Source organism: Nicotiana tomentosiformis, chromosome 9, assembly GCF_000390325.3.
Source record: "Nicotiana tomentosiformis chromosome 9, ASM39032v3, whole genome shotgun sequence".
NCBI lineage: Eukaryota > Viridiplantae > Streptophyta > Magnoliopsida > Solanales > Solanaceae > Nicotiana > Nicotiana tomentosiformis.
In genome coordinates this window covers 72058628-72083442 of record NC_090820.1, presented here as the reverse complement: position 1 = coordinate 72083442, position 24815 = coordinate 72058628, and the positions used below count along the sequence as shown (strand labels likewise).

At 38.6% G+C, this 24815-nt stretch overlaps 1 protein-coding gene across 10 annotated transcripts; it reads right to left on the bottom strand.

Moving 5' to 3' along the window:
- Nucleotides 1–8875: 8875 nt before the first annotated feature.
- LOC104117703 (uncharacterized GPI-anchored protein At1g61900) lies at nucleotides 8876–24469 on the bottom strand. 10 transcript variants are annotated; one of them, XM_070185617.1, is made up of 8 exons: nucleotides 24179–24469; nucleotides 22634–22759; nucleotides 21135–21989; nucleotides 11340–11585; nucleotides 11223–11237; nucleotides 9668–9811; nucleotides 9478–9525; nucleotides 8876–9108 (listed from the first exon to the last, which is right to left on the bottom strand). In XM_070185617.1, exons 2-8 carry the CDS (start codon nucleotides 22665–22667, stop codon nucleotides 9038–9040), a joined length of 1413 nt encoding a protein of 470 aa, XP_070041718.1. In that variant the 5' UTR covers nucleotides 22668–22759; nucleotides 24179–24469; the 3' UTR covers nucleotides 8876–9037. The 10 variants fall into 10 exon arrangements, with proteins under 10 accessions (XP_070041718.1, XP_070041725.1, XP_070041720.1 ...); XM_070185624.1 differs by having other exon boundaries at nucleotides 22680–22759; XM_070185619.1 differs by having other exon boundaries at nucleotides 9668–9808; nucleotides 24179–24468.
- Between the last annotated feature and the right edge of the window lie 346 nt (nucleotides 24470–24815).

Below are 24815 nucleotides of genomic sequence, written 5' to 3'. Positions count from 1 at the left end.
TATCATAAATACCCAACAGTACCATTATCAATAACATTCATTATATTATCGCAAACCATAATCATGAACATAAATAAATTTGATATAAAATTATTATTTTTATAATAAATTACATGATACACTATCAGATGACCGAAAATACGAAGCAACATCATTACAAAATAATAAATTATGGGCTCTTTTATAAAATACAAAAGTTTGGGACAATTTTTAAAAAATATAATAATGAGCTGGTTTTGGGATTTGGGACTTGTGATTTGGTCAAAATGTAGACAAAATGTATGACACATGAGTTTGACAAATAAAATTCAAGTTTATTTTGACAAAATATATGGCCAAACTGATCGTTTAAGAGAGCTAAGGGGGAACGGAGGGAGGAGACACGAAAAGGGGGTGGACAAAATATATCTGAAAAACGAGAGAAGAGGGACGCATTAGAGAGAACCTAGCAGCAGCCGCTTCTCTTCTTCCCCATTCACCTGAAACCAAAAAGACCTTTCTTCCATTTTGTAGCTACTAAAGCAATCACATCGCACCAATTTTCAGCCCAAAAACTCATTAAAAACAGTAAAACCCAGCAGCAAAACGGCCGTGAAAACCAGTCCCGAAGCCATGAAAACCCGTTTCTGCTAGCTTTCTGCTTCGCCGGAGTTTCATCATCTCCGGCCAGCTCTCTCTTACCACAAAACGCAGCAGCTCCACCTTCATTCACTGTCGTTGTTCTCTTATGTTGAGTTTAGTCCGTCAAGGTCGTCGAGATCGTCGTTCGAAGCTCCGGTCGCGGCCAAATTTCTGTCAAAGTTTCGTCGCAAACTTCTGGAACTTTATTCTATTTCTCAGGTGCCTAGTTAAAGATTTGACTTGGAGTTTCTTATTAAATACAAATGGTTCACTTCTTTCTCTTGTTTTTTCTCATTACATACAAATTGTTCTAATGCTTTGAAATGTGTTTTCTGATTACTTTAGTTTCTTTTTACGTGATATGCTTGTTCTGTATTTAAGTTTGTGTTTGTTGACATGATTTGATACTCCAATTGTATTTATTAGTTTTAATGGTTAGAGTTGATTGTGATTTACTGTTAGTGTGAATAAGTCAATGATTAGGAAAATTTTGACCTTCAATTGATGGTTCATGAAGTTATTTATAATTTTTATACTGTTTGGGTAGTAAATTAGGTAATTGAATGACTAAGTACCATTTTGATTTAATTTGATTGGGTTTGGGTGGAAGTCAAGGCCCAAAACGTTGATGAAATCAAGATAGCATATTAGTAATTTATCAAGTTATGACTTTAATAGCCCTAAAGTATAAATGACTCTCTTAATAATAATAATGAATAATGGCCGAATCTATGTTATTTCTTCCACAATAAATTATTTCATAACCATGGACCTTCACATGGCTTTCAAATAAGTTTAGGAAAATTAATTAACTTGTGAATATTCGTAGAATGCTTTAGGCGCGGTTTTAATCTATTATCGTGATTGTGTACATGCTCACGTGACATAATTATGATTTTCAAAATAAATCAAGGTACGCATTCGCGCGACTTTAGCCAAACAATCTTAACAAATAATACAGTTGTTATTAATTGTGTACACGTACGCGTGATATGATTTTGACACCTGAACAAAACGGATTCACACACACGTGTTTCATTGCAAAGATAATCCATAATATAATAATCAAGTTAATTTAAATGCGGTATAAGGTAAAATGCACATTCTAAAATGTGTAATAATTAAATAATTAAGCCGAATATGATTGTAAAGTAACCGTGCTAAAACCACGGAATCCGGGAGTGCCTAATAGCTTCTCTCGGGTTAACAGAATTCCTTACACGATCTTCTGTGTTTCGCAGACTTAAACAGAGTCAATTTCCTTTAATTAGGATTTTAAAATAAATGGTGACTTGGAATACCGTAATAATTATTCCAAGTGGCGACTTTTAAAACTAAAATAAATAATCACACTTCAATAATCTCACTTAAATTGGAAAAATTATTTTCCCCATAAAAAGGAGGTGTGACACTATAGTCGACACATATCCTCCACTTACCATTCCTCGGGACAACCTCAACATTTGTCGACCAATTTGGGTACTTGACTTCCCGGACTAATCCAATCCTTAAGAGTTTGGTAACTTCATCTTCTATAGTTTAATCCTGATATGGCCCAAAAATTCTATTTTTTTGTTTGATTGGTGGATGACGTGGGTCAATGTTTAATTTATGGGTCATTACCTCCTCTCTATACCTGTCATGTCGTCATGGGACTAGGCAAAACAGTCTGCATTAGCCGATAAAAATTCAATCAATTTACTCTGAGTTTGGGGTCGAGTCCCGAACCGATGTATACCTTCCTATCTGGGATGTCCATGAAGAGTATAACAGCTTCTAACTCTTCGACAGTTAATTTTGTTGCATCTGATTCTTCTGGTTCGGCGATTGTATCTGAAGCGTCAAGATCCTATTCATTCTTGCATAAGCTTTCTTTGGTGGTAGGATCTGCCAATTTTTTTTATCCATGTTGCTTTAATTGCTACTAGGCAGCAACATCTTTGGTTTGCAATTGTGATTGAAATGCATTCCTCAACAGCTCTTTGTTCACCTCTAATTTCTCGAATTTCCCATTTGGATAGGAACTTGATAATTTGATGTAATGTGGACGGTACCACATCCATGTCATGAATCCATAGTCTTCCCAAGATGATGGTGTAAGTCATATCTCTGATCACTTGGAACAGAGCATCCTTTGCTACCCCTTCTGCCAAAGGTTGTTAGGATAATCTCACCTTGCATCATCTCGCTGGAATTGTTCCATCGAGAGAATAAGTGCGTACTTGGGATAACTTGATCTGCCACTTGCATCTCTTTGACAACTCGTGGTTGAATGACATTTGCTAAGCTACCCGGATCAACCAAAATTTATTTAACATTTATATTTAAAACTCATAATGCAATTACCAGGTCGTCGTTATGTAGCATCAAAGTCCGTCTGCATCTTCATCATTGAAAGTGATACTTTCTCTGGTTAATGTTTCTCGCCTGCATTTTTCATGTTTGATTGACATTTAAGAAACCTTCTTTGTTGTATATGTCACTCCATAAATTCTTGTCCTCCAAAAATGACATTGACCTTCCGTTTGGGTGATGGGGGCCTTGGAGGTCCTTCCTTGCTCTGATTCTTCATGTAGTATTTCTTTCCTTTTTCACTAAACAATTTCGTGATATATCCTTTCTTCAAGAGACGAGCTACCTCATTTTGCAAGACCCTGCAGCCTAGGATTTTATGACCATGTTCGTTGTGAAATTCAAACAAGAATTCATGGCTTCTTTTGCTTGGGTTTGACCTCATTTCTCTGGGTCATCTTATCTTGTCTCCCATTTCTCTTGATACAGTCACTAGTTCAAAGATACTTATATTGAAGTTATAGTCTTCAATTTTATGCGCATCTAATTTTTTTCCTGTGTGAAGATCTGTCACTTTTGTTTTGATTGGGCTCTCGGCCATCCTTATTTTACAACTGCCTTCTTTTAATATCACGCCTTGAGGGTCCAGAGTAATATTCATAACGGTTCCTCGAATTTCTCTTATCAGACTTTGTTCTTTTTGATGAACTATCTGAGCGTTCGGTGAACCTACTTCCGAACAAGTTATCAATGTTAGAGCGACTTATTGTATCTTCCTCTATTTGAATCTTGGTGTTGTATTGATTGTACACATCATTTCGAGTTGTTGGTGGGAATTCTAGTAAACTCTTCTTCAACCTTCTCGTGGCTTCGGAGCTTCTTTCTTTCAAATTCTTCTCAAATGCTATTTCCTCCCAATTGATAGGAATCGGAGGCAGCAACATTCTCTCTCTCTCTCTGAAAATGCTCAATGAATTCATGGAGTTGCTCAGTGTTCCCTTGCTAGATTTGAAGATACTTTCCATTTGTTCTTCGACTTTCTAGGCTCCGGTATGTGCCTTAATGAAGGCCTTTGCAATCTCGGAAAAAGAGGTAATTGAATTTTTGGAAAGGAGAGTATACCAAGTTATCGCTCCTTTCAGGAGTGTTTCTCCAAACTTCTTTTCAAGTACTGGTTCAATCTTTGATTTTGTCAAATCATTTCCTTTGGTTCCTATCGTATATGCTATGACACAATCCCGGGGATCTGAAACCCGTCATACTTTGGAACCGGCACCCTAAATTTCTTTGGAATTGATAACGGAGTGGCACTCGCTTTCCAAGACTTGCGAGTATTTGTCCGTATCAATTCCCTTTGGCTACGGGTGGGATTCTGGGAATTTTCTCAATACGTTCACCTTGCTGCTTGAGATGTTTCTGCAGGAATAAAATTAAATTTTATAAATCTAAATTATCAGTTGTACCTGAACCTCCCACTCCGGCGCCATATGGGAGCCCCACAGTACCAGAATTTTAGGGTGCAGTAGTTAGAGTAGTAAGATCGATTCTTGGTAACGTCAGTGACCTAGCACTCATAGTTACCTTTAAATTCATTATGTCCTTATTAATTTATTAATATAGGCTCTCTGTGTATGTATGAATTCCGTCAACTCTGAGGTTTCAAATGCTTCTCCAGTTACTCATTCAGATGATGGTTCCCTAGAACGATGCAGAGAGGATTTCCTCAGAGAGGGTTGGGGCAATGCACTCCATCATTTCATTCTACTCAGTAGAGTCATCTCCAACTTGGTTATTCTCAGTTGTATTGATTGGCAAATCTCCACCCATATTGAAAGTTTAAATTGATAATAATTTAATAAAAATTGTTAGTATCCTTGAATTGTAATGACTCGATAGGTCGTTCTGAGTATTATCCCCCATCCCCTTTATGTTTCAAGACCTTCCATAGTTCTATTTGATGATTTATTACTTGCATTCATGGTCTCTGTCAATTTCCGAAAAGTTTAAATATGAATTTTTAAAGAAAATTTGATTTTTGACTTTGAAAATGACTAGAGTTAACCGGTCAACATTTTTGGTAAACGACTGTGGATCGCTGCTTTGACGATTCAGATAGGTTCATATGATGATTTTAGATTTTTACGCATGTTTGGTTGGGATCCTGAATGACCCGAGGTCATTTCGGCGCTTTATATAGAAAATTGGAAAATTGAGTTTGAACTTTGAAAATCTTGAGTTTTGATGACCGATTCTTGATTTTCGATATTATTTTGATGGTTTGTGCTTGTGAGCGAGTTTATATGATGTTAATATATGTGTGTGAATGTTCGGATTGGAGCCTGAGGGGCTCGGATGAGTTTCGGATGAGTTGCAGACTGTTTTTGCTTAACTGAAGGTTGTTGGTGTAATTGGGTTGTATGTCTCGCATTTGCAAGGTTCTATTCACAAATGCGAACCTCGTATTTGCGAGGACCTTCTTGCATTTGTGACACTGGGAAGGGCATGGCTGCAAAGCTAAGTTCACATTTGCGAGGTGTATAGCCTTCGCATTTGCGAAGTTCAAGTCGCAATTACGACACTGAAAGAGTCTAGGGCAGCTTCGCGAGTTCGCATTTGCGGACAACCCAGGATCGCAATTGTGATCAATGCATCACATTTGCGATATTGGAAGCTCAGGTGCTAGTTCGCAATTGCGACCAGTTGTTTGCATGTGCGGACGTCGCAATTGCGAACAAGTGTTTGTAATTGCGATACCTGCAGCTGGGTAAAATGTGGAAATTTCGGGACTTAGCTCATTTTATACTATTTTTTAAACCTAGGCTCCATAGAGGCGATTTTTGGAGTGCAATTTTTTCCCAACTTCATAGGTTAGTAACTTTAACTTGTTTTCATTCAATTTTCAAAATTTCATATGGAAGAAATTGATGTTTTGGGTAGAATTTAGGGATTTTATAAAATTGAGATTTATACCTCAAATTGATGTCGAATTCGAAACAAATCACATATTTGAACTCGAGGAAGAATGGTAATCGAGATTTGGTCTTAATTTCAGATTTCGCCCACGTGGGCCCGGGTTGACATTTTGTTGACTTTTCCAAATATGATAAAAATCGAATTTTTATCGTACGAGTGTAGTATCTAAAGCTTGTTTTGACTTGTTTGAACAATAATTGACTAGATTCGGGTGGTTTGGAAGCTTGTTCTAAAGGAAAAGTCGTGTTGACTACGTGATCCATATGTGAGGACGACATATATGCAGGGTGGCGAGTGTATATCTGTTGTCATGGGTTTAAGCATGCAGGGGTGTATTACCTTATTTTACGTCTTTAATTATACCATGTTTTTGCTTAATTCATGTTTTACTTGTTAGGTGCTCATACTTGATACATGTTTTACTTGCTATATGTGTATTCCCTTATTACATGCCTTTAATTGTTACGTGCTCTTATATGATATTAGATAGATGCTTTTACCTGTCTTATGTCTTTACATGCCTTATATCCTTTACTTGTTTTTTTGTGTCACTCTACTATGTTATATCGGATTGCCTTCGAGGATTATGCGTTTTAGTTCCCTTTCATGTTATATTGTGAGATTCGCCGTATTTGGTTGTTACTGATATATTATATCGGGTTACGCGCCGCAGCAGTATTATTATATATATCGGATCGGGTTGCGTTGCAGTAGTATTATTATATATTGTATCGGGTTTCACTCAGCAACAATATTATTATATATTGGATCGGGTTGCACGCTGCAACAGTATTGCTATATATATTGGATCGGGGTGCGCGCCGCAACCAGTGGCGGAGCTACATTGAAGCAAGGAGTGTCGAATACCCCTTCGTCGAAAAATTATATTATTTTGCTAGATAATTTTTTTATTTATATATATTTACTATACGTTGACTCCCCTTGACTTTTCGATGTATCTAATTATTTATATTTTGACAACCCTTGATGAAAATTCTAGATCCGCCACTGGCCGCAACGGTATTGATATTGATATTTGGGATCGGGTTGCGAACCGCAACAGAAAGGATGTTATGTAGTTATTCTTGTTGTTGTGCTCTGTTACCATATTGTGTTATGAGGTTGCCATGTTGGTATGAGGTTTCTCTCCATTGTTATTGCTTGTCTACAGATTTTCAGTGAGTGCCTTGTCATAGCCTCGTCACTAACTCGTCGGGTTTAAGCTCGATACTTACGAAGTACATGAGATCGGTTGTACTCATACTATATTTCTGTACTTATGCAGATCCCGATATTGGTCCTAGCAGTGTTCAGAGGTGATTGCTTGGACCTATTCTAGGAGACTTGAGGTAGTGTTGTTTGGTGTTCACAGACCCTGGAGTCCCCTTCCTATCTTTTCTGTTGTTTACCTTGTATCAGATAGTTTTTGCATTACCTTTCAGACTTTATATGTAGTATTCTAGTGGCTCATGTGCTTGTGACACCAGATTCAGGGAATAGTCTTAGACATTGATGGTTATGGATTTATTATGCATTATTTTACTCTTTATTTCTTATTATTGTATTTTTAAATTGTTAAACTGCTTTAATCATTAGCTAATGTTGGCTTGCCTAGCAAGCGAATGTTAGACGCCATCATGGTCTCATGATTGAGATTTTGGGTCGGGACATGAATGAATATCGAAATTGCTTGAGCTCCACGGTGGGTAACAAATTATTTAACCTATAATTTGATTATTAGATTAAATCAATTAAATTTATATTAATTAGGTTACAAGCCAATGATTCACTCTAAAAATAGCTAAGGAATTAGGATAAATATGAAGATGAACAATGAATTGACAAAAAATATAAGAGATGATTATTATTCTCTTAGTCCTTGAATAAAATAATTGCAAGAACTGATTGAGCAAAGCTTCAATGAACAATGCCGAAGATAAAAAGAGAGCAAAATACTAAGAATAGTTGTTTTTCTCGTGTTTTGATTGTAATTCGAATGCCCTGCCAAACTGGCTAAATACTAGTATTTTTAGGGTATGATCTAAGTAACCATTTACCGTGAATCACGCAGCTGTTACGAACATTCATTTTGGTCGTTCATTACGTCTAAGGGATTTGTAACTAACGATTTAGTGATGACTCTTTTAACCACTAAATTAATATCGAATCCCAGATATTCTGGAACCTAATGACCGCTATCTTCCTTATCCGGAAATTTACAAGTTTTCAAGACACTTGTAAATTTTTTCAAACACTCGATCACCACTCTGGAAACTCAAAATGGACTTCTGGAAAGTCCTTACTTGTCCTTGGTATAGACAACTCGGAGCCTACTTCCTGACCTTCCAGTTTGCTTTGCATGATGGTGACTTAGCAGTACTTACCACGTGTCAACTATTAAGTAGTACACTTTTTAAGCTTGATTTTTACCAATACACTAAATACAAATACGTTTTACAAAAGAATTACTTTCTATAAAACTAGTTATGGGAAAAAGGTACTTCAAAATTGAAGAGAGTTTTCGCTGATAATATAAAGAAGTTATCAATTACCCCAAAACTTTTCCTCCCCGATATTGAAGAGAGCTTTCGCTGAACTGTTGCCATACTTTCCTTTCTCCGTCTCATCCTTTCTCTTTATAGCATGTTCTTGACATCACTCGTTCAAGTACAAATACATTCCACGCTAGGCGTCATAGTTTATTTGCAGTTGCACAATGATGTATTTCTTTATTTTCAGGCGGAGATAATAGAATAAGATTGATTTTTTCCTTTTGACCTTGCTCCTGCGTGTGCAAACGTTACACATGAAATATTATGTGGAATTTTGAACGTCTTTCCAAAGATGGGAGCTACTAGATAATGATCATTTATTTCTATCAGCATTATACAGTCACAGCGATAAGGTCCTCAAGGATGAAAGAGAGCACGGCCAAACTGTACTCACAAGTTCCCTCTTTGGTTTTTTTTTGGTTCAGCGCAACAAAAGATTGCAAGAGCAGAAGAATAAATTGCACATTGCATGCAATTTTTCAGACAATCTCTATCGCAAAAGCACGAATCAGTAAGCAAAATACAGCAGCTATACATGAGGATACTCAAAAATATACATCGGATCTGGCCACCAGTGGCTGTCTATCTATGGGCTCTATTCAGTAAAATAATGCTGAAACAAAAAACAGAAGAGTGGGAGCAAAGAAATGCACTCTACCCAGGTGACAACCTGCAATCATGGCAACAATACATGTATCATATTTTCAGCTCAAAATAAAGAAATTGGTTCCTACAAAGAGGTAAACTCCACTAATCGACCTTGAGACCTTATAACATTATGGCATAGCTAAACACCATCTGCAACCCCCCCACCCCCCACCCCCCCACCCCCCACCCCTCCCTCGTGATAAGAATACAAGAGTATCCAATGGCTAACATTAAATCACTTTCCAAGGCGAAATAAGAACATTTACAAGGTAGAGCAGGAAAAGAAAACCAATCAGTACCACTACCCCCACATCCCCAAAAGAAAGGAAAAGAAAAAAGCCATTGGCAACGAATAACATAAAGAACAAGCTAGGAACTGAAAGATCCTCACCAGAAATGCCCAATGTCTGTGATGTTGGTAAAGCTGGCAAAGACATTTCTGCAAATTCAAGTGATTCAGTAAAAGACAGTATTTAGCCAGAGACACTAGGTATAGAGTATTCTGTAAAAACAACCCTCATTTTATTCTCCTGACTTTTGTGGAATCAGCAAAAAAAGATAGCCAATTTTCAGTCAGTTACCAGGAGCACAAAGAGACAAGGATGTCACCGACGATGATGAAGGCCATGGAGCAGCAATATTGTCATTTAAGTCACAAGTAAAGCTGAAGCCTGTTGAATTGTCATACACCAGATCTGCTGGCAAGCTTCGAAGCAAGCACCCTGCTTCATTAATTTGAACAACTTCATCAGTATAAACTAGACCAAGAACATATAAGCATTGTGGCTTTGGAAACACAAACTGTTTCCATCAACAAAATGTCAGTACAGTAACATGCAGTTCCATATAAATCTAAAGCCAAAGAGAGTTATAAACTTTAAGTTGTTTCTCATTAACAGCAGATACATACATAATTTCCAGATCCCAAGAACCTAAATCAGAACCTTTAAGTTCTCATGACCGAATATGTGCAAATAGTGTGTGATCCTAACTTCTTATGCTAAGGGGCATGTACATAACTAGAGATACTTATAGATAAGGAAATGGCTCTGTTGATTTTATGGCTAAACTTCGGACATCGAAAACGACATTCTGATATCACGAATAAGCCTCTTAAAGAAATTGTTAATCTGATTAGAGTAGATCCGCCCTGTTAGGATGATTTAATCTAGTCTCCACCCCCCCAACAACAGAAGAGATGTGGATAGAGAACATTTCATAGAAATTATGGGGAATGCGCATCAACTGAGTGTCTTTTCTCATGTCTGACAAAAAGCAGCACTAGGGCACAGGGAAAGGAGGTATTAATATTACGGATAAGCCTCTTAAAGAAATTGTTAATCTGATTAGAGTAGATCCACTCTGTTAGGGATGATCAATCTGGTCTCAAACCCCCCCCCCCCCCCAACGCCACTCCAACAGAAGATGTGGACAGAGAGAATATGAAATTTCATAGAATCTATCGGGAATGCACGTCAACTGAGTGTCTTTTCTCATATCAGACAAAAAGCAGCACTAGAGCACTAAGAGGGGGTATCATTAAGCTGTACAAGACACAAAATTTCATAATATATTTTCAATACTATTTCTCAACCTAAAATTGCAAATCTTCCATTTGGAGATATGCACTGATTCTCCACAACTTATATCAATATCCATGTTAGTGCATAAGTTTCTTAATCAATTTTTAAGCTTGATGAACACCCAGCCAATTTTATTTTATTTTTGATTGGTAATACCCACCCAATGCTTCTTAATAAGACATTATAGTTACAATTCAAACTATAGTTCAGTATTCTCTAATTACACAACACGTATCATTAAGCTGTACAAGACACAAAATTTCATAATATATTTTCAATACTATTTCTCAACCTAAAATTGCAAATCTTCCATTTGGAGATATGCACTGATTCTCCACAACTTATATCAATATCCATGTTAGTGCATAAGTTTCTTAATCAGTTTTTAAGCTTGATGAACACCCAGCCAATTTTATTTTATTTTTGATTGGTAATACCCACCCAATGCTTCTTAATAAGACATTATAGTTACAATTCAAACTATAGCTCAGTATTCTCTAATTACACAACACGAATCAACTTCCAAACTCGGACTCTAAAAGAGAATCTGTACCTTCTTGCCCATACGCTGCTCCACCGCAAACAGAAGCCAAGTGAAAAGAACGCAAATGTCAGCTCGAAGAAACAAGAGACATATATACATGGACAAAATCACAAAATGAATAATCACCTTGGAGACTAAAATCTTTCAAGTCAACATCACAAAGCTCATAAACGTTTATCATAACTCCAGCCTTCTGCAACATAGAACCAAATACAGTAGCACATAAAATTGCTTGCCGATTTGTGATCAACATTTGCTTCTGTATCCCTGTGATGTAGGCATTTAACGAGCTACAACATGAAGGACTTGGAGCAGCTAAATTTCTGCATGCATTGATCACTTCAGATGGCTGCTTGAATTCCAGGGGACAAGCTACATCCAAAAGACAACAGCTTAGAAATAAGCCTCTAAGGCTTGGAAAACATACGTTAAAAGGTTAGTACTCTGCCAAAAGAAAAAAGAAACTTGATCAAAAATATTACTTGGGCATAATAGAGGAGCAAATTACTGAGTTTATCCTCACTTAATTTAGTGAAGAGATGAAAATATCATACAAGTTGACGGCTGCATATTTCTATCTCAAGGATAATTCCCCTTCAAGGACTACATACAACTTTAATACATTAACAAAGCTGTGTCTTTTCATATGAATTTGGCGCTTCAGTTCTTACAAGCTAACAGGAATTCCAGTGAATTTAGCATAATTGGACCAAATAGTAGCAACTTTGAGCTTTTCAATGACGGGACTAGCGCGCTCTCTCTCTCTCTCTCTATCTGTCTTTCTCTCTCACCCGCCGGTCGATTTCCAGTGTCAACCCCTCTCATCAGCGCATGCACAGGTAAGGTCCCCCCTCCCTTTCTTCTTCTCGTTTTCTCTTTTCTTTGTCTCTCCACGCTCTTTCTCTTCCCTTCTCTATCTTTTCCTCCCTTTCCCCCCCTTCCCATTTTCGTTCCCGGTACCAGTCGCCGGCGTAGGTGTGGTGGGTCCCAGGAAGACCCCTCTCTTCTCTCCCCTTTTTCTTTCTTTCCCGCTTCTCTTTCACCTCCTCGCATCTTCTCTTTCACCCCCTCGACCCTTCCTTTTGCCCCGAAACCCTAGACCGCCGGTGATCTCCTTGTTGTTTCTCCCTCTCTCCCCTTTTTGCGCAGCAACTGCTGCAACCAGGTAAATCCTAGACCCCTTTTTTTTCCTCTCCTTTTATTTTTGTTGGACACGTGCACTTGTCTTTTATCTTGGTCAGCGCAGCGGAGACGACTTTAACCAGGCTCGAGCACCGGTGAGATGGTGTTCGGTAGGCAGCAATAGCAGTGCATTGGGACATCTCCGACTATAATCCAAGTTCCATCTTTCTTGAATCGTAGTTGCGGGCATTTCTTTCCTGTTGCCTTGCCGGCAATTGTTGAGTGCGTTTACATCAGTTAGTTTTGGTTGCCTCGCCGACAACCTGTAGTTGGAGTAATTGCTTACGTAGACATCACTTGCTTGTTTTGTATACTTGCAATTAGGCCCTATCTTTCTTGAACAATTGTTTCCTGTTTCGCTCATTCATATTTGCGTGCATACTCTGTGATTATGTTCCTCCATGTTGCCTCGCCGGCAAACTTTGATTGTGTTTAATACCGCCTTTATTTTTGGCCTTGGTGATGGGCGCACGGACACGCTACATTCAAGGGGAGGTGCTATGGTGTATGTTATTCGCTTATGACATAGTTCTGATTGATGAGACGCGAGGCGACGTTAACGAGAGGCTGGAGGTTTGGAAAAGGCCCTTGAGTCTAAGGGTTTCAAGTTGAGCAGGACTAAGACGGAATACCTGGAGCGTAAGTTCGACGCGGAGCCGAGGGAAGCGGGTATGAAAGTGAGGCTTGTATCACAGGTCATCCCCAAGAGAGACAGTTTCAAGTACCTTGGGTCGGTTATCCAGGGGATGAGGAGATCGACAGGGTGGGGTGGGGTGGATGAAATGGAGATTAGCATCTGGAGTTCTGTGTGGCAAGAAAATGCCTCTGTCACTCAAAGGTAAGTTTTATAGAGCGGTGGTTACACCGGCCATGTTGTATGGGGCTTACAGTTGGCCAGTTAAGAACTCACATATCCAGAAGATGAAAGTAGCAGAAATGAGGATGTTGAGGTGGATGTGCGGGCACACTAGGATTGATAAGATTAGGAATGAAGATATTTGGGAGAAGGTAGGCGTGGCTCCTATGGATGACAAGATGCGGGAAGCGAGGCTCAGATGGTTCGGGCACGTACGGAGGAGAAGCCCAGATGGTTAGACCGGCCATGTTGTATGGGGCTTAGTGTTGGCTAGTTAAGAACTCACATATCCAAAAGATGAAAGTAGCAGAAATGAGGATGTTGAGGTGGATGTGCGGGTACACTAGGATTGATAAGATTAGGAATGAAGATATTCGGGAGAAGGTGGGCGTGGCTCCTATGGATGACAAGATGCGGGAAGCGAGGCTCAGATGGTTCGAGCACGTACGGAGGAGAAGCCCAGATGCCCCAATAAGGAGGTGTAAGCAGTTGGTTTTGGCAGGTACGAAAAGAGGTAGAGGGCAGTCTAAGAAGTATTGGGAAGAGGTGATCAGACAGGACATGGCGTGGCTTCAGATTTCCGAGTACGTGGCCCTTGATAGGAAGGTGTGGAGGTCGAGCATTAGGGTTGTAGGTTAGGAGGTAGTTGAGCATTTTTTTCTACTTCATACAGGTGTAAGGCTAGTCTGATAGGGTTTTGTCTTAGACTGCTAGTGGTTAATGTTGTGTTCACACTATTCTTCTGTTTTTCATTGTGTCGGGCCTTATTTACTGGTTATTGTTATTGCTTTTCATCTATTTTCTGGTTCTTATGATGCCGTCATTATTTCTATGTTTTTCTGTTGATAGTACTGATATATTATCTCTTTTTGTCTTCTTAAGCCGAATGTCTATCAGAAACAACCTCTCTACTCTCTCGGGGTAAGGGTAAGGTTAGCGTACACACTACCCTCCCTAGATCCCACTTGTGAAATTTTACTGGGTTGTTGTTGTTGTACAACCTTTATTTTTGGTTGCCTCGTCGGCTACATGTAGTTGGATTGATTGTTCTAGGCAGACAACACTTGCTTGCCTTTCTGTACTTGCAACTAGAGTCCATAAGTTTTAAGTTATCGTCTATATTTTTTTTAACTCCCTACTTGTATGGTGGTAGATTGGAAACGAGGTAGATTTACTTTGCTCGTAGTTGCGCCTAGTTTTTAAGCTCTCGAATTCTTAGCTTATATCTATTTGTTTTTGCTCTTTGCTAGTTTAGTGGTAGTGATTACTTAATACCCCTTAGAGAGAGTTGTGGGGCGGGGGTTGGGGAGCAAGGTGGGAAGGGGGTAAGTGATACAAGATTAAGAAAGCTAAAAATCCAAGAAATTCAAGAAGTCCAAGAATTCATCCGAGAATAGGATTTATTTTCCTTAAAGATTGGGATTTCTTATTTCTTGTTTCCTGTTAATTTAATTTTTGTTTTAGTAAGGATTATATCTATAGTTCTAGTCAAACTGGGATTGTTAGTTCGTATCCCATTCCTACTGGAATTCGTTTTCCTATTTTAGTTAGGATAGGTTTTCTTAACCTTATTCTTATTCCAGTTTAATTAGGATTAATTTTCCTTAACCTTATCAATTTTACTCATTGCAAGGCCTATTGTTAGTTCTAGTCAAACTGGGATTGTTAGTTCGTATCCCATTCCTACTGGAATTCTTTTTCCTACTTTAGTTAGGATAGGTTTTCTTAACCTTATTCTTATTCCAGTTTAATTAGGATTAATTTTCCTTAACCTTATCAATTTTACTCATTGCAAGGCCTATTTAAAGGGCTTAATATGCTGAAAATAAAGATCGGTGATTAGTATTTCTAAACTCTTGCTTCAAAAACGTGATTTACTTTTTATTTCACTGTTCTTCCTTTATTCAACGCTTCTTGCAATCTTGCGGGATTGAAGAACGTGTGGGTGAGGTGTCTTTTCATCTTACTTCTTACGTGAGTTTGAAGAATGCTTTCGCTAATTTTAAGAGAAACTTTAGCGGGGTGCTTTTGTTTTTCTCTTTTCTTTGTGGTTGAGAGGTGCAAAACCTTGAAAGTACATCAATTTGATATCAGAGCGCAAGTTCCAGGTCCGAATTCTTAACTTGCTGCCTTATTCATCATGTTACCAAACAAGAAAATAGCAAGTTCGTGATCCTCTTCAATGGATCTTCAACTAAAAATTCAGAAATTAAGAATTACAGTCCTTGAACGAGACAATGAAGAAATTAAATTGCAGCTAAATAGCTTGACGGAATCAACGGAATCAATAAGGCATCTGACTGAATTGATTGAAGGTTTGGTGCTTCAATCACCACATATTATACCAGTGCTACCACCACGTCTGCCATTTCGGTATCCACCAATTCAACCACATAGAGCAAGCTATATTGAGCAAGTTGAAGAGGTTGAAGCTGACCAAGACATAAGAGTACCAAGGCACCATGCCCGATATGATAAATATTCAGATAATAAAGGGAATGAAGAGGACGAAACTGATGAAGACTAATATCAAAAAAGCGAGGACCAAGCATTGGATCCACAAATTAAGGAGTTACTACCGAAGTTTTATGATAATCCATTAACTATGTGTGTCATTGACTTTCCTGCTTTCAGAGATGCTCAACACAATATTGACTTGATTGTTGACTTTATCATTCCAAACAAGAAAATATATTACGTTAATTCTAAAGTCCATAGAAATATGCTAGAACAAGAGGAAAAATTACCTATAAAGAAGTGGATAATGGAGAGTTTGAGTCCATATATTGGAGAAACAAGATGTCTTCGCGTCATAAATATGTATACTATCATCAAAGTGACTATTGGTGTACAAGCGATGCAATTGATGCATACCCAAGAAGAGTGCTGATCTCCATACTTAATTCAAAGCTAGACATAGAGTTGGCTAAGTTTCATGAAGTTCTAACACCAATAACTCCATATCGTCAGTTAAAGTTTGATAGTCAATACAGAAAGATGACATGGAGAAGGCATGGTAGAAAGTTTAAACTTAGAAAGTGGAATTTAGTTCGACCACATGCTAAGTTTTCTTGCAACGTGAAGAAGCTCGGTAACAAGCTAGCAAAGTGTAACTTGAAACCTAGTGAGCTCTGGGTCCCCATTCTTATTATAGCAAATCTTGTGCCATCTATGGAAGCTGTTAGACTCGAGGACGAGTCTTTTTCAACCAGGGGAGAATGATGCAACATCAAGAAAACTAAAAATCTAAGAAATTCAAGAAGTCCATGAATTCATCCAAGATTAGGATTTCTTTTCCTTAAAGTTTGGGATTTCTTATTTCTTGTTTCCTAGTAATTTAATTTTTGTTTTAGTAGGATTATATTTGTAGTTCTAGTCAAACTAGGATTGTTAGTTAGTATCTCATTCCTACTAGAATTATTTTTTCTATTTTAGTTAGGATAGGTTTTCTTAACCTTATTCTTATTCTAGTTTAATTAGGATTAGTTTTCCTTAACCTTATTAATTCTACTCATTGTAAGGCCTATTTAAAGGGCTTAATATGCTGAAAATAAAGATTGGTGATTAGTATTTCTAAGCTCTTGCTTCAAAAACGTGATTTACTTTTTATTTCACTGTTCGTTCTTTATTCAACGTTTCTTGCAATCTTGCGGGATTGAAGAGCGTGTGGGTGAGGTTTCTTTTCATCTTACATTCTTCTAACGTAAGTTTGAAGAACGCTTTCGCTAGTTTTGTGAAAAACTTTAGCGGGGTGCTTTTGTTTTTCTCTCTTCTTTGTGGTTGAGAGGTGCAAAACCTTGAAAGTACATCAGTAAGGAAGCCTCTAGGCTGAGAGTAGGGTCCTGGAACATAAGGACATTAATGGAAGTCTATAAAGTTAGGTAAGATTTTTCAGACGAGGAACATCAACATAGCATATATCCAGGAGACTAGATGGTGGGTACTAAGGCACGGGATGTAGACGGGTTTAAGCTATGTTACCCAAGAGGCGTTGGGGCAAGAATGGGGTAGGTATTTCAGTTGACGGAGACCTCCCGGGAGCTAGTGGTCGAGGTTAAGAGGGCAAACGATGAGTTGATGAGTATTAAGCTGGTAGTTGCAGGGTTTACTACGTGATTAGTGCGTACGCTCCTCGGGCAGGCTTGGACCAGGAGGTCGGTAATTTTGGGAGGATTTGGACGAGGTGGTAAGTAGTATCCTGCACACCGATAAGCTATTCATTGGAGGGAATTTCAATGGTCATATTAGGGCTACTGCTAGGGGTTAGGATGATGCGGGTTCGACTTTGGGGATAGGAACGAGGGAGGTATCTCATTGTTGGATTTCGCTAGAGCTTTTGATTTGGTGATAGCTAACTCGAGTTTTTGCCGAAAAGGGAGGAGCACACCTGGTCACCTTCCGGAGCACAGTGACCAGGACTCAGATTGATTACCTTCTGTGCAAGAAATGTGATAGAGGTGTATGCAGCACTGATTGCAAGGTCATCACGAGTGAGTACCTCACGACCCAACATAGGCTCATATTGATGGACTTGGAGATCAAGAGGAATGGGAGAAAGGGGTTGGAGATTTGGAGGTTGAGCAGGACCAAAACAGAAGACCTAGAATGCAGATTCAGTGACGGGACTCATGAAGCGAACGTGGATGTGAAGCTTGATACTCAAGTTATCCCCAAGAGAGATAGTTTCAAGTATCTCAAGTCTATAATCCAAGGTAACGGGGAGATTGACGAGGATGTCGCACATCATATTAGAGCGGGATGGATGAAATAGAGGCTCACAAGTCACATCCGGTGTTTTATGTGATAAGAATGTGCCGCCAAGACTTAAGGGTAAATTCTACAGAGTGGTGGTTAGACCGACGATATTGTATGGGGCTGAGTGTTGACCAGTCAAGAACTCCCATGTGCAGAAGATGAGAGTAGCAGAAATGAGGATGTTGAGATGGATGAGCGGATGTACTAGGAGAGAGAAGATTAGGAATGAAGTTATTCGAGACAAAGTGGGAGTGGCCTCCGTGAAGGACAAGATGCGGGAGTCGAGGCTGAGATGGTTTAGGCATGTCAAGAGGAGAAGCATTGATGTCCCTGTTAGAAGGTGTGAGAGGTTGGTCATGGCGGGTCTGAGAAGAGGCCGAGGTAGGCCAAAGAAATACTGGGAGAGGTGATTAGGCAGGACATGGCGCTGCTTCAGCTTATTGAGAACATGACCCTTGATAGGAGGGTGTGGAGGTAGAGGATTAGGGTACAAGGTTAGTAGGTAGTTGATAGTATCTCCTTTTCTATCCAATAGTATTAGTAGCACTCATGTACCTTCATATTCTTAAATCTTTATTAGGTCATTTTGTTTAGTTCGCCTCAGTTATCGTATTTTCCTATTGTTACTACTTGGTACTACTTGTTTTTTCCTTCTTCCTTTACTTTTCTCTTCCTTTTCTTTCCTTTTTTTCTTCTCTTCTTCTTCATCTTCTTCCTCTTCTTCTTTCTCACATTTTCTGAGTCGAGGGTCTATTAAAAACAGTCTCTCTACCTTCACAAGGTAGGGGTAAGGCCCTGCATGCACACTACCCTCCCTAGAACCCACTTGTGGGAATATATTGGGTTTGTTGTTGTTGTTGTTGGACCAAATAGTAGCAAATAAAGCTTAAAACTTAGAATAGAGAAATAACAAAAACAGCTACTAAAGCTTAAAACACAAAACTAACATATTTTGTAACCTAGAAATCTCTGAGGGCCACCTGGAGCACGATGTGAAACTCATATAATAGGTCCTCAATCTCCACTTAAATACTGGACTTTACTGAAGAGTCTGAAATCATGTCATGTGGCTAACCCACACATCACGTATTGCGTTCTTATCGCTGAACCAAAGCCTTGAGGGCGAGGAAACAACAAACTTATGAATCGAAGATGCTAACTATTGAAGGATGTGCAAATTGAGGTCAGCTAGCAACCAGGGTAAACACAACACGACATAAGTGGGAATTTGTATAGATTTTGGTCACGCAAAGTAAGGTACTCTGACCAGGAAGACGAAGAATGTAAAGAAGGAAAATATAAGGAGAGGAAAGGGGGGGAAAACGAAGGAAAAGGATGCAAGGGAGGCATCACTAGTTTGCCCGTCACTGCGACATGAGTTCTGAATCTTGTGACGAAGTGAAGGTGATGTTGTCGCTACTCCGATTGCTTTTCTGGTTTTCCCAGATTTGGAGGAAGAAGAAGAAGAAAAGAAAAGCCAAGGAGAAGTGGTAAAAAGAAGCTTTTTGGGCTAGTACCAAATTTCAAACCATGAGTGAATTGCAAAGATAGGGGCCTGCTTGTCTTAGCCTTAAAACACACACACACATATATATAGTACATAAAGAATGAAATGATAACGTATTTACAAAAAGTTATTTACACTTATTTTGATTCAATTGTTTTACTAAATTATTCAATAAAGTTGAGTAGTAAACCATGAATATTTAATTAATTAAAAATAAAAAAGCAATACATAATTACACAATAATTGTTGGCCACTAAATTTAATTAATAGAAATTGAGTTATATCACATTGCTGAATGAGGTATTTTTGGGCAATTCTAAATAAATAATGGCATACATACTAATACTTACATACTTATTAAACGTATAACTGTACCCCTGTCCTTATCCGCGAATCCTAAGACTTGCGTGATGACGGCTCTGACACTTAGATCCGTAAATGTGTTAGATAATCACATAAGTACTTGCCGATGTCCTAGCAACGACTTAAATTTTTGAGAAAGATATTGATTCCTAACAACGGCAACTCTCTAACTATAAAGGAACATAAGCACTTATACACTCGGTCCGCAAAGAAACCAGCATAAATCCAATGGTTATTACTGGATCAGATGTCTAATCAACGAGCTTTTACAAACCTATGTCGTGAAGCCATAAGAAGCCACAGTAGAAGTGACTTGCTAATATCAGTCACGTGGCTTGCTTGAATTTAGTAATTGAGTCCTTCAACTCTCACAGATGAATCTAGTAGTCTTACTTGAGTCACCTAAGCTTTCCATTCATTTAGTGGGACAAGGTCAGCCATTTTCACCTCTAAGCACGGATTGGCTCACCCAATGTCCTTTACAAGGTAATTATGGAAAATCTTCTACCTAAACTGCTTTGATAGGTCATAACATGGTTTTCAAGCCATGATCTGCTCTACCTAGGGACACTTCAATGAGAGCAACACTATAGAAGTCAAAAAACAGATCGCAATATAGTTGATAAAGTTAATTCTTAAGACCCACCAAAATATTCCAGAGGCTTTCAAAGAAACACCTTACCCAGATCATCATGTGACTATCAATTAACATAGAAAAATACAGCTTAATACTCTTCCATATAATGAGACTGACAAGGTTGGACCCTAGGATCATAACATACAAAATATGGCTTAAAACTCTTGTAGCATAAGAACTTAAGCACATTCAGAGCCGAACATAACACAAAATGAGATATATAATGGGGCCAACATTTGAGAATTGTCTTAAAAGCAGAGAAAGCTAACTCAAAAATAACCATCTTCACCATTCAAATTAAGCAGAAAACTTAGACTTGGCAAATAACAGCCAGAAGAATAGTTTCTTAAGCTCTGGATAAAGACCACAAGCTTGAATTCAAATCCCTTTCTGACCTCCGTTGCGGTCTCAGCCATTAGAACCTATATCCTCAATCCAATACCCATGTCATGAAGAACACGAATAAGAGAACAGTGAAGGTTTTAACAGAGAATACTGAAAATATGTAGCATGAAGAGCAGAGGAGTAAGGATTGGGAGAAAGGTGCTCTACGAAACTGAACCAGACATAAGCACTTCAATAATCAATAAGAAGTTCATTATTATGTGCTAAAATCCTTACCTTTGTTAATTTTGCAGGAAGACAACAGCCGAAATGCAGTATTGGCATCCTCAAACCTTAGTTTCCTAGCAATCCATGAATAGACCACTCCCTTACAATCATTAAGAGTGTCAATTTCACTAGGTGCTCCAACTATGTTCTTCTTATCACTGAGAGTCGTTTTTATCCCAGATATCTGAAGTGCAGCCTCAGAAATTGCAGGCTGGCAAACAGGCCTGCAGCACTCTTTCAGAGGATCAACTGTGCTGCATGAATCTAACAGTTTGCTTGTATTTAATGCTTTCTCAAAGGTACTGATGTCCTTCACGGGGCAAGACCCGCCAGTCAGATTGGACGACTTTACAGAACACATGCTAGATAATGAGCTGTTTGCTCCTCTGCTGGCTAGTATACTGATGATATCTTTAAAACAATCATCAGCCACCGCATTTTGTAAAACTAAAGTATCAGAACGGTTTCTGTAAAATCCCTGGAATATGTGGAGTAAGCTATTAAACTGTGGGCAGCATATTACATTCCCTACTACTGTAGACAAAGATTGAGTACAATCAGATGCTGTTTTTCCTGTGATGCTCGAAATGACAGAGAAATTTACAGGGCATCTTCCAGTCAAGACAGGGTCATATGTCTTTGGGAAGGAAGGGTACATTGGTGGCAAAGGTTCTCCAGGAAAAGGATAATGGGGGATCATAGCAGGTGATATGTCAATTGGCTGAAAAGTTCCACTGTTAGGTGTGCTAGGTAGTTCAGACACGGAAGGAGTTTCCCCAGGTTTAGGTAACAGAGGCAGAGACACTACATTTTGATAGCTAGACAACCAGAGAGCAACTACTAGCAGCAGGTGGCAAAACGAACCTGCAATATGAGAAAAGTCTGTATCTCAGCAAGCATACATAATTTAAAGCCTGGATAGAGATGCCACATGCACAGAACTCTATAAGAGTTCGGCAATGTCAATTACCTTTAGAAAGTGGTTACTTCATGCAATAATGGCAAGTAACTCCTATGTAGCTTGAGACTTGAGAAAAAATCATCATGAAAATAAACTATGTGCTTGAGATGCAAAGAAAACGAGGCAATCAAAACTAAGGTTCAGCAATTATCATTTTCTATTCAGTATGGATAGTATAAAGCCTACAAGAGAGGAATTGTCTAGTGGGACCTCCAAACCACAAGGTTTTTTTACCATATCGAGGAAAAAAAGAAAAATACGAAAGCCACCATCAGGCATAAAACATGTGACCAACAAGAGTTGTAGACCAAAGAGTTTCTCTATAACTGCATGCATAACCATGAACTTGTAAAATAAAAAACTGGAAACACCTATGATGCCATTTGTTAAGAGACAAAACAGAAAGCCCAAGAAAATCTAGAGCAGGCCAGGTGGCTTTTGGGTCACGGGTGGAGGGCAGAGTGACAGTGTGAAGTTTTGTCTTTCCCGATCTCCTACCGGATAAAGGAAAGTGTAGCATAAAACATTCACGAGCCCAGTGCTTTACCCTTGAGACAACTAACAATCTTTATACAAGCCATGACTCCACTAACCCTCCGGCAACATGGAGACGTGCAACAGGAACCTTTAGTCGGCTGATGGTACACCAATTGAGCTGGTCAAGTCGCAATACCTACACCAGATCGAACCATGTTATGATGCAGAAGAGATCAGGCAACACCATAAAATCCTAAATCACCTTATAAAGCAAAGGGACATCCATATATAAGCTTGGATCTTATTATTAAGAAAGAGGTACTACAACAGAGAGGAGCATAACATGCTTTGTACCCTCCAGAAGGCAGTCTAAATGCATCATTTTCTTGTTGGAGAAGCATTAAATAAACATCTAGCCAGGTATGACTCACATCTCATGCAAGATTAATAACCATTTGCAAAGTAGACAACTGATAAGCTTGCAATGGTAAACTGGGGTAAGGCCGTAAGCGACCTTAGCAGATTAAATGCAATGCAACTCTTATCCATAGAATCCAAGGAAAGAATCGGACTAAGATGTTCTAAATTGCCTCTCTTTCATCCTTGTCTTACCCTAGTTTGCTGTATGCAGAATTGAAAAGTAATGGAGGTTCAAATCCACTCTTTTCCAGGTCTTAAAATTTCTACTTCACAATTGGAAGGTTAATAATGTGTAACAGCCCAACCCACTAGTGACATTGTCCTCATTGGGCCTAGACCCGGACGGCTTCAAAAATACGTCACTAGAGTCTAAGGCTTGTCTATTTATATACCCAGCATCTCTTCCGTTTTTGTCGATGTGGGATTCGCCTACGGTGAAACATACATCCCCAGGGACTCAACGTACTCGCTGAGGTTTGCCCCACCACCGTTCAAGGTTGCACACAAAGTGGCTCTGATACGATATGTAACAGCTCAGCCCACTAGTAATATTGTCTGCTTTAGGCCTAGACTCGCACGGCTTTAAATGCGTCACTAGAGTCCAAGGCCTGTCTACTTATATACCAAGCAACTTTTTCGTGTTTTGTCGATATGAGATTCGCTAGGGTGTCACATAATGATACAAGAAAATGTCATATTTACATATCACCATCATCCAATTATTCCTTTCTCATCCTACTTCCCATAATTGCTTTCCATTTTAAGGCCACAGTCCAAGTTATCCCAATAACGGTGTAAGATCGTGACTACAAAAAGTATTCATACCTTAAACTTATCCATTCTTCCTTATGAGAAAAAGAATAGCTCTCATACACAAAGTTACAGCTAGAAACTTGAAAATACCACTAATAAAACTCTTATTAAGACAAGAAAACCAAATCTTTCATAAAAGTTCATAAAAGTCTAATCTTAGATCAGCCCTATGAAAAAACACACATACAGGACACTTTTCAAACATACCCCTCAGCACTCGTTTCAAAACTCAAGAGCAAAACAACCAGAAACAAAATTAAAAAGAAAATTGTAGCTTAAGCCCCTAACATCGCAATATAAGCAAATCCAAACGGGTAGTAGCCAAAAACAAATATACACATACAGAGAAAGAAACAAAGAGAAGAAAATGATAAGGATGAACCTGAAGTGAAAACCCGGTAAAGAACAGAAAGTGTTCTTATCAGTTGTCATTAAAGAATGGCAGGCAAGGGTTCAAACAATCAAGAACACGAAGACCATTTTTCTAAGTGAAAATCAACCCACAAATTTGACTATATTTGGAAAGTGGGTAAATGTCGAAGAAAATATCAATAGAACCCTATAATAATTATGAGAGAGGAGGGGAAGTAGTAGGTGTTGAGCTCAATGATGGATAAAGTGGGGCGCCGCGGCTTGAAGAGGGGCCGGGGGTGGGGGGACGTTAATGTTACTGTCCTCTTTTGCCGGTGGCTCTTTTTATTTTCTTTTATATTATATGATGAAGTGTAACCCTGCGGTTGTGTAATGGGAAGATCCATCAAACCACCTGATTTTTCCACGTAAAAATGAGATGGGCCCCGCACTACTTGTTTATGATAGACTGGGGTTGTTCATACAAAACCCACAAATTGAACCAAATCGGAAAAAAAAAAACAATATTTTTTAGGTTTGATTTGATTTTGATTTTGAATTTTAAAAACGGTCAAATTTAATTAGGTTTTAATTTTAATCAAAAAATAATCGAAAAAACTCGAACCAAACCGACTATAGAAGTAGCTATATAAATTTATTATTACACA

Bases quoted from the DNA above. Each gene is read 5' to 3' on its own strand.
- LOC104117703 (XM_070185618.1), bottom strand. From the start codon at position 22,667: ATGGCTTGTATAAAGATTGTTAGTTGTCTCAAGG. The intron at 9,812-11,324 runs GTGATTTTGTCC...AAATTAATGAAG, and splicing joins CCAAGGTGATTATTCATTTT to CAGGGTGCTTGCTTCGAAGC. The intron at 9,526-9,667 runs GTAACTGACTGA...TTGAATTTGCAG, and splicing joins CTTGTCTCTTTGTGCTCCTG to AAATGTCTTTGCCAGCTTTA.